At 51.1% G+C, this 17,445-nt stretch overlaps 2 protein-coding genes across 2 annotated transcripts in view; both read left to right on the forward strand.

Moving 5' to 3' along the window:
- Window positions 1-17,445, forward strand: part of LOC308052349 (olfactory receptor 14A16-like) — a gene marked incomplete at its 5' end in the record, with an annotated part of 255,248 nt that overhangs the window by 19,493 nt on the left and 218,310 nt on the right. The window lies entirely within an intron of this gene.
- On the forward strand, window positions 1,478-11,783 carry LOC308052326 (olfactory receptor 14A16-like; the record flags this gene model as incomplete). The annotated part of the gene is made up of 2 exons (XM_080364415.1): window positions 1,478-1,499; window positions 10,828-11,783. 2 exons carry the CDS (start codon window positions 1,478-1,480, stop codon window positions 11,781-11,783), a joined length of 978 nt encoding a protein of 325 aa, XP_080220541.1.

Below are 17,445 nucleotides of genomic sequence, written 5' to 3' on the forward strand. Positions count from 1 at the left end.
AGTAAAGGGTCCTGTAGTGACTTGATTTTCACTAGATCCTTCCTGCAAGGCCTTTTGGAGCTACAGGGACAGTTCCTGTCCATTGGAGGAGGGGAGGAGAGGTCTCACATGTCAGCCCTGCCAGGGAGCAGCAGCGCTTGTTCTTCCAGAGCTGTTCTGCTTCCACTCCACACTCTCCTTCTCATCCCTGGTGTTGGTGCAAGGCCTGAGTGCTCTGGCAGCTTGGTCACCGTCCTGCTGTGTGTCAGTGCTGTGGGCGCAGGCAGGGACAGGCAATGGGCACTGCTGTCACAGAGCTGGCCCCAGAATAGCCTTTCCAAATAGAAAGGTGATCTCCTCAGAGCAGTGCATGATGGTTTATGTCTTCTTGCAAAGTTTCTCTCAAGCATATTCCTACAAAAGTCACCCTCAGATTATACACCAATGTACAGCTGCACAGTGTGTGTGTGCAGGGCTGGCACACAGCAGTGTCTTCTCACAGCCAGGCTCCTGCAAGAGACCTGCAGGATCAGCAGAGCAGGGGCTGGGCTGTGCCCCTGTGCACTGGATACCCCACAGAAGGAGCCTCAGGTCAGTCATCATGGACTGGCCCCTCACAGCCATCATTTACAGCACTGGCTTCTCACACATGGAAGTTGTTCTTCCCTCCATGCATGGACACTGAATGAGTAGTTCAGCAGTCTGTGTTTGCTTTGTACAGATGAGATGTGAGCACACACATCATGGTTTTGAGGTGACATGACCATGAGCCAGCACTGTGCCCTGGTGGCCAGGAAGGCCAATGGCATCCTGGGGTGTATTAGAAGGGGGGTGTTTAGTAGATCGAGAGAGGTCCTCCTTCCCATCTACTCTGCCCTGGTGAGACCACAACTGGAATATTGTGTCCAGTTCTGGGCCCCTCAGTTCCAGAAGGACAGGGAACTGCTGGAGAGGGTCCAGTGTAGGGCAACAAAGATGATTAAGAGAGTGGAGCACCTCCCTTATGAGGAAAGGCTGAGGGAGCTGGGGCTCTTTAGTTTGGAGAAGAGGAGACTAAGGGGTGACCTTATTAATGTTTATAAATATATAAAGGGTGAGTGCTACGAGGATGGAGCCAGGCTCTTCTCGGTGGCAAACAATGATAGAACAAGGAGTAATGGGATCAAGCTGTAACACAAGATGTTCCACTTAAATTTGAGAAAAAACTCCTTCTCAGTGAGGGTGACAGAGCCTGGAACAGGCTGCCCAGGAAGGTTGTGGAGTCTCCTTCTCTGGAGACATTCAAAACCCACCTGGACATTTTCCTGTGTGACCTCACCTGTGCGTTCCTGCTCCAGCAGGGGGATTGGACTAGATCATCTTTTGACGTTCCTTCCCATCCCAAACATACTGTGATACTGTGTGACATGAAGACGAGTGAGCACAAACACCATCAACTGTTCCTTGGGGGTCCATGAAAACCTGTGGCACACACAAGAACCGTGTAGAACAGCCTGGGATGGAGATGGCAAAGGGCACTGGTGAGACTGGAAGAGACTCACAGAACTCAGGTCTCTGTCCCCTTGGCCATGGCAGTTGTCTCTGCAAAAAAGTCTAAGAGAAGACATGTCCTCATGGCACTGGGGCCTCAGTGCCTCCTTGCAGCCCCATGGGGAAGCTGGAAGTTTTTGTACCAGTGTTGTCCTTCCCTGGACCTTGCACACTCACATCCCATGGTCCCAGGATGAGCCCTGAGCCCTGTGTTTACATCTCAAATGTACAATGAAAACAGGGACTTTTGACCTAGTGTTTCATAGAGTGTCCTGAGTTGGAAGGACCCACAAGGATCATGGAGTCCAAGTCCTGTCCTTACACAGGACACCTCACAGGTCATCCCGTGTGTCTGAGGATGTTGTCCAGTCTCGTCTTGAACACTGTCAGGTTGGGGCCGTGACACCTCCCTGGGGAGCCTGTTCAGTGTCCAGCACCTCTGGGGGAAGAACCTTTTCCTCATGTCCAACCTGACCCTCCCCTGGCACATCTTCCTGTCATTGTATAGAGCAGCAATTTCAAGGATGTTTGAGGAGGTGCCTTTAAGATTTCACAAGTCTATGTTCTATAAAGACAGAGGTTCAAGTTGTGAAGCACACAGGGCTAAACCTAAATTAGTGTGATTTGTGTTTTCTAAACTCTGGGTACAGTCACTTAAGCGTATTTACAAATCTCCTTCTTGCCAATCTTCCCTTATATTCCCACACCTACAATTAGTGTCATGCTCAGTATAAGTTGGAGCTGACATTTCTGGCTGGTTACTTCCGTTAGGTCAGATTTGCCAGGTACTTTGGTTAGTTTAGTTTGGAAGTTCCGTTCTGCTGGGAGTTTGGAGTGAGTTTTTTGCTGTTCTGCCATTTTGCAGTTGGTCCTTGGGCCTTTTTGCTCTGTCTTGCTGGGATTGCTTGTTTGGGACCAAGGTGCTACTTTCTCCAGGACTGGCTGTTCCGTGTGACTGGAGTTACATGACGGATTGCACTGACTATATTTTATTAATTTTATCTAGTTTGATTTTTTTATATTTCATTTTATTTTTTACATTTCATTTCATTTAATTATATACATAGTAGTAGTATATTATACTATTTTTATTGACTTATTAAAATGCTATTTCTGAACCCGCAGGTTTCTCCATTCCCTTCAGTTATCTTTCATATCACACTTAATAGGTTGGAGGACTACGTGAGCAGCTATTGTCGTCTTAGTTGCTGGATGGGGTAGAACATTGAGAGGGAAGGATAGTAGTGGCTCAAGAACTCTTGAAAATCACTTTCCAAGATAATGGCGCTTCTTCTTTTTTTTTTTTTTTTTTTTTTTGGTAGTGGGAAACAGCATGAGAAAGGAAAACCATCAGAACTGCAGCTCTGGAGGTCCAGAGTGGAGCTCAGGGTCAAGAAATGTCATCCTGAGCACAGTGCTGTGGTCATTCAGAGGGACTCTGGATCAGTCATGACTTTGTGTTTCCAGGAACAGCTGGTGAGGATGGAGAGACAGCAGCACAGGTGGGGACACACTGGGCTGAGAACAAGGTGGGGAAGCGCATGGGGTGTCTACAGCCTGTGGGGAAACAGCCACAGGCCTGGGACAGTGCAGGATGGACCATGGTGGACATGGCCAAGGGTGCTGGCAAGGCTGGATGTCCCTGAAAGAGCCAAGGTCTTTGTCCCCTTGGCTCTGGCTGATGTCCCTGCCAGCGAGGCCTAAGAGGAGACACATGGTTGTCATGGCCATGGCACCCCATTGTCTCCTTGCACCCCCAGGTAGTGTCACACCATTGTCCTGCACTGGACATCGCACTCCCCACAGCCCCAGGAAGAGCCTTGAGCCACACGTGAGGGACAGGATCTCCCTTCCAGGGGCAGGGGCTCAAGGCTTGGCCATTGTCCTTCATCAGACAAGCCAAGGGCTTTCTCAGCATCAGAGCTGCTGCACTCTGCCTGTGCCTGATGCAATCAGAGCCTCCAATTATCTGCTCTAACGAGTCCCTGGGAGGCTTTGTCAGTAACAGCCCTCAGTGGGGCCCATTAATGCTTCAAGGTACTTTGGAGTTTGTTCTGGCTTGGACTTCTTGAGCAGATTCTGCGGTCTGTCCTTGGTATCTGAGGTTTATGGACTCAACACCAAATATGCCATGGGGCTCATTAAAACACAGAAAGCCCGAACGAGCAATGTTTCTTTCTGTAATTTCATTTAAATCTTCCAGACTTGTAGAACTAACTGTAGGGGTTTCAATGGGACACTTGCTGATGAAGGTTTCAAAGAAGATTTAATGAAGGAGGTTTTTTCTTTCCAGCTTGTTTTCTGTCATTTTTCAGTGTATGGAAGAAGTAACAGCAGCATTCTACACTGGACATTGATCTCGAGGGTCTCCTGAAGACATCTGGACAGGCAGGAGAACAGTCCCTTGAGGCTGGACTCTGTATGGACAACCTGGCTCCTCACCCCCACCCCCAGTCTGCCGGTTCCCTCCTTGGCCACCAGAGATTGCATCACTTTTCCTCCATCAGACTTCTCCACTGAGCTCTGCAGGAGATGCTGCAGCTCCTGTGCACCAGCTCCACCTGCTCTCCTGTGCAAACACTGCACAGTTCAATCAACAGCAAAACACTTTCCTCAGCTGTGTGTGTAAGTGGATCTGATGAGGTCCAGCATCCCCAAGGGACACCCACACAAGAACTGCTTTAGACAGAGAGACAGGAGAGGATAGAAATAAACACAATGAACGTGTTGACTGCCATGTCAATTAGAGCTCTGGAGAATGGGGCAAGTTTGTAACTCCCTGAAGCTCAAAGCAGAAACCAGACAGTTGAGAGGCCACTGAATGACCAAAGAGCAAGTGGAGGAGAAACCTGAGAGCACTGGGAAGGGCAAACATCCAGACAGTGCTGGAAAGTTGTCCTTGGACAGGGACATTTAATCAGGAGAATTGGGAACTCCTGAATGACGAGGGAGATGAAATTATAGAGTATTGGTAATAAAAGTACAGGGGAAGACCAATATTTCTTCTCCTACCCTTAATACATCAGTCATCAGTTGTCTCACAATAAACAGCCAGTGCCATTTTAGGGCCCAGTGTACCTGAGGTGCTGGCCTGGGATTGGCATCTCTCACACAGGACCTGGGGAGACCAGAGCACCGTGCAGTGCAGGTGGAGCCTGAGCAGGGTTTCCCGGGGCATCTACACTGGCACCAGGTGTTTGTGTCCCTGGAGCTGAAGACATTTGTGTCCTAGATCCATCCCCAGTTATGGAGAACTCTTTCATTAACTGCCACCAGATGGCCCTGCAAGCATTAAGCCAAGATCATGTTGTGTCTTGCACAACGCCCCATGCCCTCTGAACCTGCCCTGCCCAGGACTCCTCACACGTTGCCCAGAGCGAGTCACACTGAGGTGCTGGCTGGTTCCCTGGCTGGGATGTTGGTTTAGATGGTCACCTACAGCACAGGTGGGTCCTGCCCCATCATCGCCTGCTCTGCTCCAGTCTGAAACAGAGCCCAACATCACAATGGGATCATGAGAGAACTGAGGCTGAAGGGACCTCAGGAGTCTGCAGTCCAACCCGTCACCAACTGGGTCACACCAAGGTGTTCAAGCCTTGATTCAATCAGAGCTTTAGCAGGACTAGAGAAGTGATCATCCCTTTGTACTGGGCACTGGTGAGGCTGCACCTTGAATCCTGGGGTCAGTTTGAGGCCCCTCATGGCAAGGAAGACATTGAGGTGCTGGAGAGAGTTCAGAGGAGGGTGACAAGGCTGGTGAAGGGTCTGGAGCACCAGTCTGACGAGGAGCGGTTGAGGGAGCTGGGACTGTTCAGCCTTGAGAACAGGAGGCTGAGGGGAGACCTTGTCGCTGTCTACAACTACCTGAGAGGAGCTTTTATCATGGTGGGTGTTGATCTCTTTTCCCAAGTAATAAGTCATAGGACAAGAGGAAATGGCCTCAAGTTGCACATGGGTAGGCTTAGATTGGATATGAGGAAGAAATTCTTCAGGGAAAGGGTTTTGAAGCAATGGAGCAGACTGCCCAGTGAGGTTGTGGAGTCCCCATCACTGAAGGTGTTTAAAACACAGATAGATGGGGCTCTTTGGGACATGTTTTAGGGCCAAATTTAGGTTATGGTTGGACTTGATGATCTTGAGGGTCTCTTCCAACCACAATTATTCTATGATTCCATGATAAGTCATGTTTGCTATTTTCTTTCTCAGAAGACCATGCAGCCTCCCTGAGAGCCAGGACTTTTCTGAGGTGTTGGAGAGACGTCTCACGGTCACACCAGCCAGTTCCACCAGCCCCTGTCTGTCCCTTCCCAGACCAAACCTTTTCTCCATATCCCAACCTTCCAGGCAAGTTTCTGGGACACAGCAAATGCTGTCCAGGTCCTGTGGGCTTGTTCAGAGAGAACAGCTTGCCAACATGGTGATGGGCTCTCTGTGCACCTCAAAGCTTTCCTGACCATTTTTCTCAATGCCCCACTTGTACCCAAGTGGGTACTCCTTGAGCTGTACATGAGGGGATTGAGCAGGGATGTGGGGAAGGTGTAGAGAAAAGGCTTTGTCACACTGTCTTGGCAGGGCTGTTCTGGGCATCCCACAGTCCAGGATGAGGGTGCTGGAGAAACCAGTGGCATTGATAAGACGTCCAGGTGGAGAAGGCCTTGTGCCTGTCTACACTGGGGCAGAGCAGTGATGCATTGATGGGACGCCCATCTGAACAAGAAGGGGATAAATAGCTCTAAAATGCCTTCCAGCCAGTTCTTTACCCATCGCACATACACCATCCAGGCCACGAGCTGCAGCTTCTCCAGGAGATGCTGTGGGACACGGTGTCAAAGGCTTCACTGCAGTCTAAGGACACAACACCCACAGCCCGTGTGACGGATTCACTGCCCACGACAGACTTTCCCTCATCTGCTCAGCGGTCACCTTGTCACAGAAGGAGATCAGGCTGGTCAAGCAGGACCTGCCTTTCATCAAGCCATGCTGATTGGGCCCCATTGCTCGTCTGGTGTGTGTGACCTCACAGTCCTTTGCCAGCCGTGTTCCTGCTGTTGGCCAATCCCCTGCAGAGGCAGAAGTGACCTCACAGTGCCCTCCACACCCATTGGTTCCTACTGGACTATGAGTTCCTGAGACACAGTGACCACACGACATCATACCTACCATCACCCTCCTTGTGGTCCAGAGTGTGAGCAGATCAAACTGAGCTGCTTTCATCAAATTTATCCTATAGATTTCCTATCAAGGGTTTGAGTGGAGAAACGTTCCTCAGAGGAGCTGCTGTATTTACTCTGGGGCATTTTATATCTCTGTTTCTGCCTCTGCTTTTGTTCTCCTTCCTCTGTCTATTCTGACGTGAAAGAGCTCTCCAAGGAAAAGGTTCATGGAATCCTACAATAACACAGGTTGGAAGAGACCCCCAAACACCATCTCTGTCCCACTGACAGTTATGGCACCCCAAGGAATAGCTGATGGCATTTGTTCTCTCTTGGGTTCATCTCACCACATGCACACAGTAGACATGCACATCTCATCTGCACAATGAAAACATGGACTTTTGACGTAGTGTTTCATAGAATCATAGAATTTCCTGAGTTGGAAGGACCCACAAGGATCATGGAGTCCAACTCCTGTCCCTGCACAGGACACCCCACAGGTCACCCCGTGTGTCTGAGGACGTTGTCCAGTCTCTTCTTGAACACTGTCAGGTTGGGGCCGTGACACCTCCCTGGGGAGCCTGTTCAGTGTCCAGCACCTCTGGGGGAAGAACCTTTTCCTCATGTCCAACTCGACCCTTTACTGGCACACCCTTCTTCCATTCCCTTGGGTTCTGTCATTGGTCACCAGAGAGAAGAGATCAGTACCTTCCCCTCCTTGTCCCCTTGTGAGGAAGCTGTAGCCACCATGAGGTCTCCTTTGAGTCTTTTCTTCAGCTCGGATGCTCAGAAACCCCTTGCTTTGCTTTCTGAAGCAGAAAGGAGGAGCCATGAGCTCCAGGCAATGGGAAGGGGGATCCCGTCCCTCACACACGGCTCAGGGCTCTTCCTGGGACCATAGGATGTGGGTGTGCAAGGCCCAGGGAAGGACAACACTGGGACAACAACTTCCAGCTTCCCCATGGGGCTGCAAGGAGGCAGCGAGGCCCCAGTGCCATGAGGACAACATGTCTGCTCCTGGGGTCAGTGGCAGAGACAACTGCCCTGGCCAAGGGGACACAGACCTGGGTTCTGTGGGTCCCTTCCAGCCTTACAGTGCCCTTTGCCATCTCCACCACAGGCTGTTCTACATGGTGCTGCCCCTGCCTCTCTTTCCCTGCAGGCTGCAGACACCCATCTCGCTTCCCACCTGCTCTCACCCAGCATTTCTTCACCTTTACTGCTGTGTCTGCACCCTCACTGGCTGCTCTTTGGAACACAAACCATGGGCTGATCCAGCTCCCTCTGGGTCACCTCTTGCACCACAGCACTGCCCATCCAGTGACATTTCTTCCTCCTCATATCCAGTCCTCACCTTCCAAGTAGACTTCTTTTTTCTCTTTCCTGCTTCTTCCCACTATCAAGAAAACTCGACCATCTCATAAACTGCCCTTCATGCAGGGAACCCAACCCGTTAGGCTTCTTATGGTCTTTTACCTGACCATAGAGAAGTCATCTCGCCATGACCTTCTAAATCCCATGAGTGCTGCTGGCCTTTCAGCTTCTCTGACAGACATGATCATGTCCCTGCTGCTGGGCTGTCACCTCCAGACACAGAACTGACCCCACTGTCTCTTCACAGCCACTCGCTTCTGATTGAATTATAAGTTAGTTATTGCTGCCTGGCTGAAGTCTGTGCGTGGATGCTGAAACCTCTTCAGTAACCTGTTCTGAAACAATCAACAAGGTGGGCATGAATAGAGCAAAAAAAGAAGACCCTTGGGTGGGGGCAAATGGAAAGGGATGCATAAGATGTGGTCAGGGCTGTTTGGGGGCACTTGTAAAGCAGCTCTGCACCTCATGTGAATAATTTCTGTGATCAGAGAAAACCTGAGAGATTTGTCTAATTTTAGAACATGAAGGGGAAGGAAGGACAGCGTCATTCAGGCTCCAAGGGACATCAGGAGGTGTCTTGACCAAACTCCTGCTCACAGCAGGGTCAGACCAGATTGCTCAGGGCTTTATCCAAACACATCTTGGTCACTTTCTGGGACAGAGTGAGTGCGCACTCCTGGGAAACAGCTTCCAGTGCTGGACTATCCTCAGGACTGGAAAGTTTCTCCCTTTCTACAGCACCTTTCCAAGCCCAACCATCCAGATTGTTTTTACCCATCTACTTGCACACTGACACAGACCAGAATTTACTGCCTTGGGCAAAAGAATGTTGTGGGGTATGATGCTGAATACCTTGCTGACTTCCAGGTAACGGGCCATTGTTGTTCTCCCCACATCCACAACCCTGTCCTTTCCTCACAGAAAGCAAAGAGGATGGACAGGCACAACCTGCCCTGGCCAAACCCCGTCACCTTCTCTTCCAGACACCCAGAAATGGGGTCCCAGTGGCCATGCTCTGGGGCACAGCCCTTAGTTCCCCTGCTCACCCATGGGCCATTTTGAAAAGTGCACACACTATGTGAGAGCTGCCAGTGGTCAGGGAGTCCCCCCAGTCTCCATGAGCTTTCACAGATGGTGGAGAGTGGCCTCACTGTGACATGGTCCTGCTGTCCCAGCTCCTGGGATGCTGCCCCTGCTGTCCCATAGACTGGAGAGGATTGTGTTAGTTCCAGTGACCCCTGACTTGATCCGTATGCACTGCTGGTTGTTCTGCCTCCAGCCACAGAGGCCTGGGAGACCTTGCTGGTGAAGAGTGAGGAAAAGAGGACACAGAGATTCTCACCTCTTATTAAATTCATCAGTGGCCACACAGTGTATTTGTTTCTCCTTTAACTGTTCCTGCAGTAGTAACAGCTCATTATGGGCCCTTGAATTGCCTTCCAGGTCTAGACTGAGTTTTGATCTGGGCTGTTGCTGTGCTTGGCGGCTGCTGTCCTTGCAGACCAGATGAACTCACTCCTGCCACCCTGCCTGGCAGTTCATTCCATCCGTGTCACAGCTCTGTCTGCAGCACTGACAGCTCCAGCTCCCCAGTCAGGTCCCTGGCTGAGGACATGATCTCACATTTGGGCTGAGCCACCCCAGCTGTGGCACCAGCCCAGCTCTGACCTGCACAAGAAACCTGGTACCAAGTGTCCAAGAGCTCATGTGTGCAAAGGCTTTGAATCAGAGCACAGACATGACATGGCCAGAGATTGATGAATGTCTCTCTCGACCTAGGAGTATAAAACCAGAACAAATTGCCTGAATTCCTTTAACTGAAGATATTCCTTCCCTAGTTTGCAGAAATTAGATAATTTGCTGTTACATTCCTGGTGTCCTGTCTAATGATGGGTCAAGAAGAGATGATTCTCATACCGATTCATTTTTTAAAATGAAAAATACAATGCTGGAAAAAAGTGTCTCTGAAGAGGAGAGAGAATCAACATCACTGATTACTTCAACTTCGAAGTTGTGCCACTGGAGCTTGAGAGACACCTGAAGGAGCCCAGAGGGGACAGAGAAAGGGACATGATGGGCTGCTCCTGTGCTGCTGAGCTGGGCTGGGCTCCTGGGACACAGGGAGCTCATGGCAGCGGCAGCGCTGCAGAGAGACAGCTCTGCCCAGGAGCAGCTCCTGCAGCTTCCTGCAGGTGTGTCCATGGGCACACGTGTCCCAGCTTTGCTCTGACCTGTGGGCTGTGGGCAATGCAGTCTGTGGGGCGGGGGAATGAGCTGAGTCTCAATCAAATGCCATCATCTGTCTTTACTATCGCCTTGAGGTTTTCTTCCAAGCTGTGAAATTCCCTCCAGGATGCAAACTTGTCTTACAGCATCTTTGTTTTATCTGAAAGCCCCATGGAGAAGCAAAGAGATGCTGTGATGAGAAAATAAAGTTGGGTTTTTGAAAGGAGTCGTGGGTGTCATTGGCCAAACATGGGGTGCCCAGCCCTTAGGAAAGTGATATATGTTGTGGCTCCATCTGACAAAGCTGAACCCCAGTTCTGTTCCCTGCCCCCCGTTCTCATGCCCCCTGCTGCAGAGCAGGGCTGACTCCTCGGCAGCCAGAGGGCACAGGCCCTGCTCCTCACGGCCCCTCCAGCCAGCACCACCCAGGGCTCAGACACTGAGCTGGAGAAAGGTCTGGAATAGGACAAACGGTGTGGAGCAGGGGAGGGTGAATGAGAAATGGCTTTGGTTTTCCTCAGAGAAATCTCCCCTATCTAGTCACTGTCTCTTCTTCTTTGGTCAGTGCTCTCTGTCCAGAGGCTGCAGATATCCAACAGCAGTTCCATCACCCAGTTCCTCCTCCTGCCGTTCACAGACACACGGGAGCTGCAGCTCTTGCACTTCTGGCTCTTCCTGGGCATCTACCTGGCTGCCCTCCTGGGCAACGGCCTCATCATCACCACCATAGCCTGGGACCAGCACCTCCACACCCCCATGTACTTCTTCCTGCTCAACCTCGCCCTCCTCGACCTGGGCTCCATCTCCACCATTGTTCCTAAGTCCATGGTGAACTCTCTGTGGGACACCAAGGTCATTTCATACACAGGATGTGCTACACAACTCTTTCTGTTTGTCTTTTTAGCTACTGCAGAGTTTTACCTTCTCACTATCATGTCCTATGACCGCTACGTTGCCATCTGCAAACCCCTGCACTACGGGACCCTCCTGGGCAGCAGAGCTTGTGTCCACATGGCAGCAGCTGCCTGGGCCACTGGGTTTCTCTATTCTCTATTGCACACGGCCAATACATTTTCACCGCCCCTGTGCAAGGGCAATGCCCTGGGCCAGTTCTTCTGTGAAATCCCCCACATCCTCAAGCTCTCTTGTTCAAGCACCTACCTCAGGGAACATGTGCTTCTTGTGGTTAGTATATTTTTTGACCTCTGGTGTTTTGTGTTCATAGTGGTGTCCTATGTGCAGATCTTGAGGGCCGTGCTGAGGATCCCCTCTGAGCAGGGACGGCACAAAGCCTTTTCCACCTGCCTCCCTCACCTGGCCGTGGTCTCCCTGTTCATCAGCACTGCTTCATTTGCCTACCTGAAGCCCCCCTCTATATCCTCCCCATGGCTGGACCTGGTGGTGTCTGTTCTGTACTCAGTGGTGCCTCCAGCAGTGAACCCCCTCGTCTACAGCATGAGGAACCAGGAGCTCAAGGATGCCCTCTGGAAACTCATATCTTATTGTTTTGTAAAGCAATAAACCACCCATCTGCTTTTACATAGGCGTTTTAATGTAGCTAATTACAGGTCCATCCTGTCATCTGGATTTTTTGTTATTATTGGTTGTGTTCTTATTGCGATAATGTTGTCATCCCCTTTCTAATTCACTATTGGGTTTTTTTTTATAACTGTTGGCTGTGCAAAGGAGGAGCCGTGCTCTCCTTCTCTCCAAACAAAATACAAGGCTCTTTAGTGACTTGTTTATCACTATATCCTTCCTGCAAGCACATTTTTAAAGCTCCAGGGATGGTTCCTGTGTTCATGAGAGGAGGGTAAAAGAGTCCATCCTGGCAGCCCCGCCAGGGAGCAGCAGCGTTTGTTCTTCCAGAGGTGTTCTGGTTCCACTCCACACTCTCCTTCTCATCTCTGATGTTGGTGCAAGGCCTGAGTGCTCGGGCAGCTTTGTCACCGTCCTGCTGTGTGTCAGTGCTGTGGGCGCAGACAGGGACAGGCAATGGGCACTGCTGTGACAGAGCTGGCCTCACAACAGCCTTTCCAGATAGAAAGGTGATCTCCTATGGGCAGGGCCTGAAGGTTTAGTTCTTCTTACAAAGATTCTCTCAAGAACATGCCCAAGAAAGTGACCTATATATGAAAAAGTGTACGTCTGAACAGTGTGTGTGTGCAGGGCTGGCACACAGCAGTGTCCTCTCACAGCCAGGCTCCTGCCAGAGACCTGCAGGACCAGCAGAGCAGGGGCTGGGCTGTGGACCTGTGCATTCGACACCCCATCAAGTTTGCCCCAATCGTCATGGACTAATCCCTCACAACCTTCATTTCCAGCCCGGACCTCTCGCTCGAGTTCAGAGAGGTTCTTTTTCCTCATCTGAATAGACCCTGAATGAGTAGGTCAGATGTCCATGTTTGCATTGTACAGATGAGATGTGAGCGTGAACATCATGTATGTGAGGTGAGATGAACCGAAGTGAGCGCCAATGCTGTCAGATATTCTGGGGTGCCATTTTGCACCTGGGACACGTCAACCCTGTCTGTACATACAGACTGGGAGATGAGATGCTGAAGAGCAGCTCTGCAGAGACGGATCTGAGGGTCTGGTCAACAGCAAGTTGAACATGAGCCACCAGTGTCCCTGGAACCAAGAGGGACCATGTCCTGGGTGCAGCCAGCACAGCACGGCCAGCCGGGCAGGGAGGGGATTGTCCCACTCTGCTCTGTGCTGGGGCGGCCTCACCTGCAGCATTCACTGTGTGCAGGGCTGGGGACACAGGATAAAAGGAGATAAAGCTACTGGAGAGTGCTCAGAAGAAGCTATGAACTTGGTGAAGGGTTTGGAGGAAAAGCAGCTGAAGTCCCTGGGTTTGTTCAGCCTGGAGAAGATGTGACTGAGGGCAGAGCTCATGGGGCTGCAGGTTCCTCAGAAGGGAGCAGGGCTGAGCTCTTCTCTCTTGTCTCTGGTGACCAATGACAGAACCCAAGGGAATGGAAGAAGGTTGTGCCAGGGGAGGTTCAGGTTGGACATAGGAAAAGGTTCTTCCCCCAGAGGTGCTGGACACTGAACAGGCTCCCCAGGGAGGTGTCACGGCCCCAACCTGACAGTGTTCAAGAAGAAACTGGACAACATCCTCAGACACACGGGGTGAGCTGTGGGGTGTCCTGTGTAAGGACAGGAGTTGGACTGCATGATCCTCGTGGGTCCCTTTCAGCTCAGGATATTGTATGATTCTATGAAGGGCTGTGGGACAGACAGCATCCCGAGGTCATTTTACATTGGGAGGAACATCATATGGAAACCAAATGCAGCACTGGGTTGTGCTTCCTTTAACCAATGTCCACGTGTCCATTCCCCATAACGTGGGACATGTCAGATGAGTGCAGAGCAGGTGACACAGCACAGGGTTGAGGTGTCTCCCACCCCTTTGGAGTGGCAACAGGAGTCCAGAGGGACACTGTGACTCCTGCCTCTGTGTGTAAAAGGGACGGACTCTGTCTCTGAGCATCCCTGGGTGAACAAGGAGTCCTGAGACCAACTCAGATATGGATGCCTGACAGAAAATGACATTTCTGTGTGTGACTCCATTAACAAATCCCACTGGATCAGTGAGATTCATCTCAGCTGCCTTGGACAGGATCATTTCAAGTGCTCCAGTCTGCACTGTCACCCTTTCTTGTGATTCCAGATTGTCATCTCAAAAGTGCCATAGAAACCAGAATGGCTCTAGGGTCCTTAGAAAACTCAGACCTCAAACCCATCTTCAAGAAGAGCAGGGATAGGAACTGGGATAACTACAGGCTGGCCACCCTTCCTCCCTCCCTGGGAGGGGGATGGGACAAGCCTCCTGCAGCCATTTCCAGGAATGTGAGGGACAAGGAAGGGATTGCTGAACCCAAAGGGACAGGGGAAAGAAAGGCATGTTGTGTACAGGGCGTTTGCAAGGCTCAGCCATGGTCTCCTTCTGGCCAGAGTGGTGCTGATGGGGCTCAAAAAGTGGATGCTGGGTGGGAAGTTGGCTGAAGCATCAAGCCCAAACATCACCAGTGGTACAAAGTTCTGTGTGCAGCCAGATACTGGTGTCATCCCTCAGTGACGAGCAACTGGACAACACTGTTGAGCATCTTTATTCTCCCCTTCTATGATGTAACAGAGTGAATCTTTAGTGCTTTTGAGGATGATGCAACCTGAGTGGAGGCCTTGAGCAACCTCACCTGGTTCACTCTGCCCTGAGCAGGAGAGTGAGACAAGATGAGTGAGACAAGGGCTCTCTGCAAACCTGAGTTATCCTGTGATTTGACAGAATTTTTGCCTTGGACAGGTTTCTGGAGAGAGAATAGGTGGAAGAATAGGAAAAAAAAAAAAAAGGCAAAAGAGGACATATGTGCTGTGTTAACAGAAGTATCACAGTATCACAGTATCACAGTATCACAGTATCACAGTATGTTCTGGATTGGAAGGGACCTCAAAAGATCATCTAGTCCAATCCCCCTGCTGGAGCAGGAACGCCTAAGTGAGGTTGCACAGGAACATGTCCAGGTGGGTCTTGAATGTCTGCAGAGAAGGAGACTCCACAACCCCCCTGGGCAGCCTGTTCCAGTGTCTGTCACCCTCACTGAGAAGGAGTTTTTTCTCAAATTTAAGTGGAACCTCTTGTGTTCCAGCTTGATCCAATTGCCCCTTGTCCTATCATTGTTTGCCAACGAGAAGAGCCTGGCTCCATTCTCATGGCACTCACCCTTTATATATTTATAAACATTAATAAAGTCACCCCTCAGTCTCCTCTTCTCCAAACTAAAGAGACCCAGCTCCCTCAGCCTTTCCTCATAAGGGAGGTGCTCCACTCCCTTAATCATCTTTGTTGCCCTACGCTGGACCCTCTCCAGCAGTTCCCTGTCCTTCTTGAACTGAGGGGCCCAGAATTGGACACAATATTCCAGATGGGGTCTCACCAGGGCAGAGTAGAGGGGAAGGAGGACCTCTCTTGATCTACTAACCACCCCCCTTCTAATACATCCCAGGATGCCATTGGCCTTCCTGGCCACAAGGGCACAGTGCTGGCTCATGGTTATCCTGTTGTCCACGAGGATCCCCAGGTCCCTTTCCCCTACACTGCTCTCTGTACAGCAGTTCCAGTGAGGAGTGCTTTTCACTCTCGTTGTTAGGAAATATATTGGAATAATTTGAACAAGGTGAGAAAGCGAGATGGATGTCTACAGCCTGTAGGAAAGATGGGAAGGGGTAGGAGTGTGTAGAGCACGGTTCAGTCTTGGTCAGGTCCTGGGTGCTAAGGAGGGGGATGGGTGTGTGTGGTATTATGAGGTCAGTTGTGTCTCAGACACTCATAATCCAGGCGGAATCCTGTGGCTGTGAAGGGGACAGTGGGGTCAGTTCTGTGTCTGGAGGTGACAGCCCAGCAGCAGGGACATGGCTGGGAAAGAACCTCTGCCCAAGGGCCCACAGGCCCTACCCAGGAAGAGACCTTGGAGATGGGTTGTCATGTCCATTCCACCTGAGAACATGACGGGACATGGGCAGGGACATGGTCGTGTCTGTCAGAGAAGCTGAAAGGCCAGCAGCACTCATGGGATTTAGAAGACCATGGGGAGGTGACTTCTCTCTGGTCAGGTAAAAGACCACAAGAAGCCTAACGGGTTGGGTTCCCTGCATGAAGGGCAGTTTATGAGATGGTCGAGCTTTTCTTGATAGTGAGAAGAAGCAGGAAAGAGAAAAAAGGAGTCTACTTGGAAGGTGAGGAATGGATATGAGGAGGAAGAATTGTCACTGGATGGGCAGTGCTGTGGGGCAAGAGGTGACCCAGAGGGAGCTGGTTCGGCCCATGGTTTGTGTTCCAAAGAGCAGCCAGTGAGGGTGCAGACACAGTAGTGAAGGTGCAGAGATGCTGGGGTGAGAGCAGGTGGGGAAGCGAGATGGGTGTCTGCAGCCTGCAGGGAAAGAGACTGGAGGTCATGGCTCCTCCTTTCTGCTTCAGAAAGCAAACCAAGGGGTTTCTCACCATCAGAGCTGAAGAAAAGACTCAAAGGAGACCTCATGGTGGCTACAGCTTCCTCACAATGGGAGGAGGAGGGGAAGGCACTGATCTATTCTCTCTGGTGACTAGTGAAGGAGCCCAAGGTAATGGCAGGAAGATGTGTCAGGGGAGGTTTAGGTTGGACATGAAAACAAGGTTCTTCCCCCAGAGGTGCTGGACACTGAGCAGGAGAGTGATGGTGGGTATGATGCCATGTGGTCACTTGTGTCTCAGGAACTCATAGTCCAGTAGGAACCAATGGGTGTGGAGGGCACTGTGAGGTCACCTCTGCCTCTGCAGGGGATTGGCCAACAACAGGAACATGGCTGGCAAAGGACTGTGAGGTCACCCACACAGACGAGCAATGGGGCCCAATCAGCATGGCTTGATGAAAGGCAGGTCCTGCTTGACCAGCCTGATCTCCTTCTGTGACAAGGTGACCGCTGAGCAGATGAGGGAAAGTCTGTCGTGGGCAGTGAATGCGCCACACGGGCTGTGGGTGTTGTGTCCTTAGACTGCAGTGAAGCCTTTGACACCGTGTCCCACAGCATCTCCTGGAGAAGCTGCAGCTCCTGGCCTGGATGGTGTATGTGCGATGGGTAAAGAACTGGCTGGAAGGCATTTTAGAGCCATTTGTCCCCTTCCTGTTCACATGGGCATCCCATGAATGCATCACTGCTCTACCCCAGTGTAGACAGGCACAAGGCCTTCTCCACCTGGACCTCTGACCTCACTTGTGCCACTGTTTTCTCCAGCACCCTCATCGTTGACTGTGGGATGACCAGAACAGCCATCCCGATACAGTTTAACAAAGCCTTTTTTCTACACTATACCCACATCCCTGCTCAATCCCCTCATGTACAGCTCAAGGACCAGAAAGGTTGTGTACAAGGGGGACATGGAGAAAAATGGTCAGGAAAGCTTTGAGGTGCACAGAGAGCCCATCACCATGTTGGCAAGCTGCTCTCTCTGAACAGGCCCAGAGGACCTGGACAGCATTTGCTGTGTCCCAGAAACTCGCCTGGAAGGTTGGGATATGGAGAAGAGGTTTGGTCTGGGAAGGGACAGACAGGGGCTGGTGGAACTGGCTGGTGTGACCGTGAGACGTCTCTCCAACACCTCAGAAAAGTCCTGGCTCTCAGGGAGGCTGCATGGTCCTCT

This window comes from Nesoenas mayeri, assembly GCF_963082525.1.
Source record: "Nesoenas mayeri genome assembly, contig: SCAFFOLD_40, whole genome shotgun sequence".
In the NCBI taxonomy this organism is placed as follows: domain Eukaryota; kingdom Metazoa; phylum Chordata; class Aves; order Columbiformes; family Columbidae; genus Nesoenas; species Nesoenas mayeri.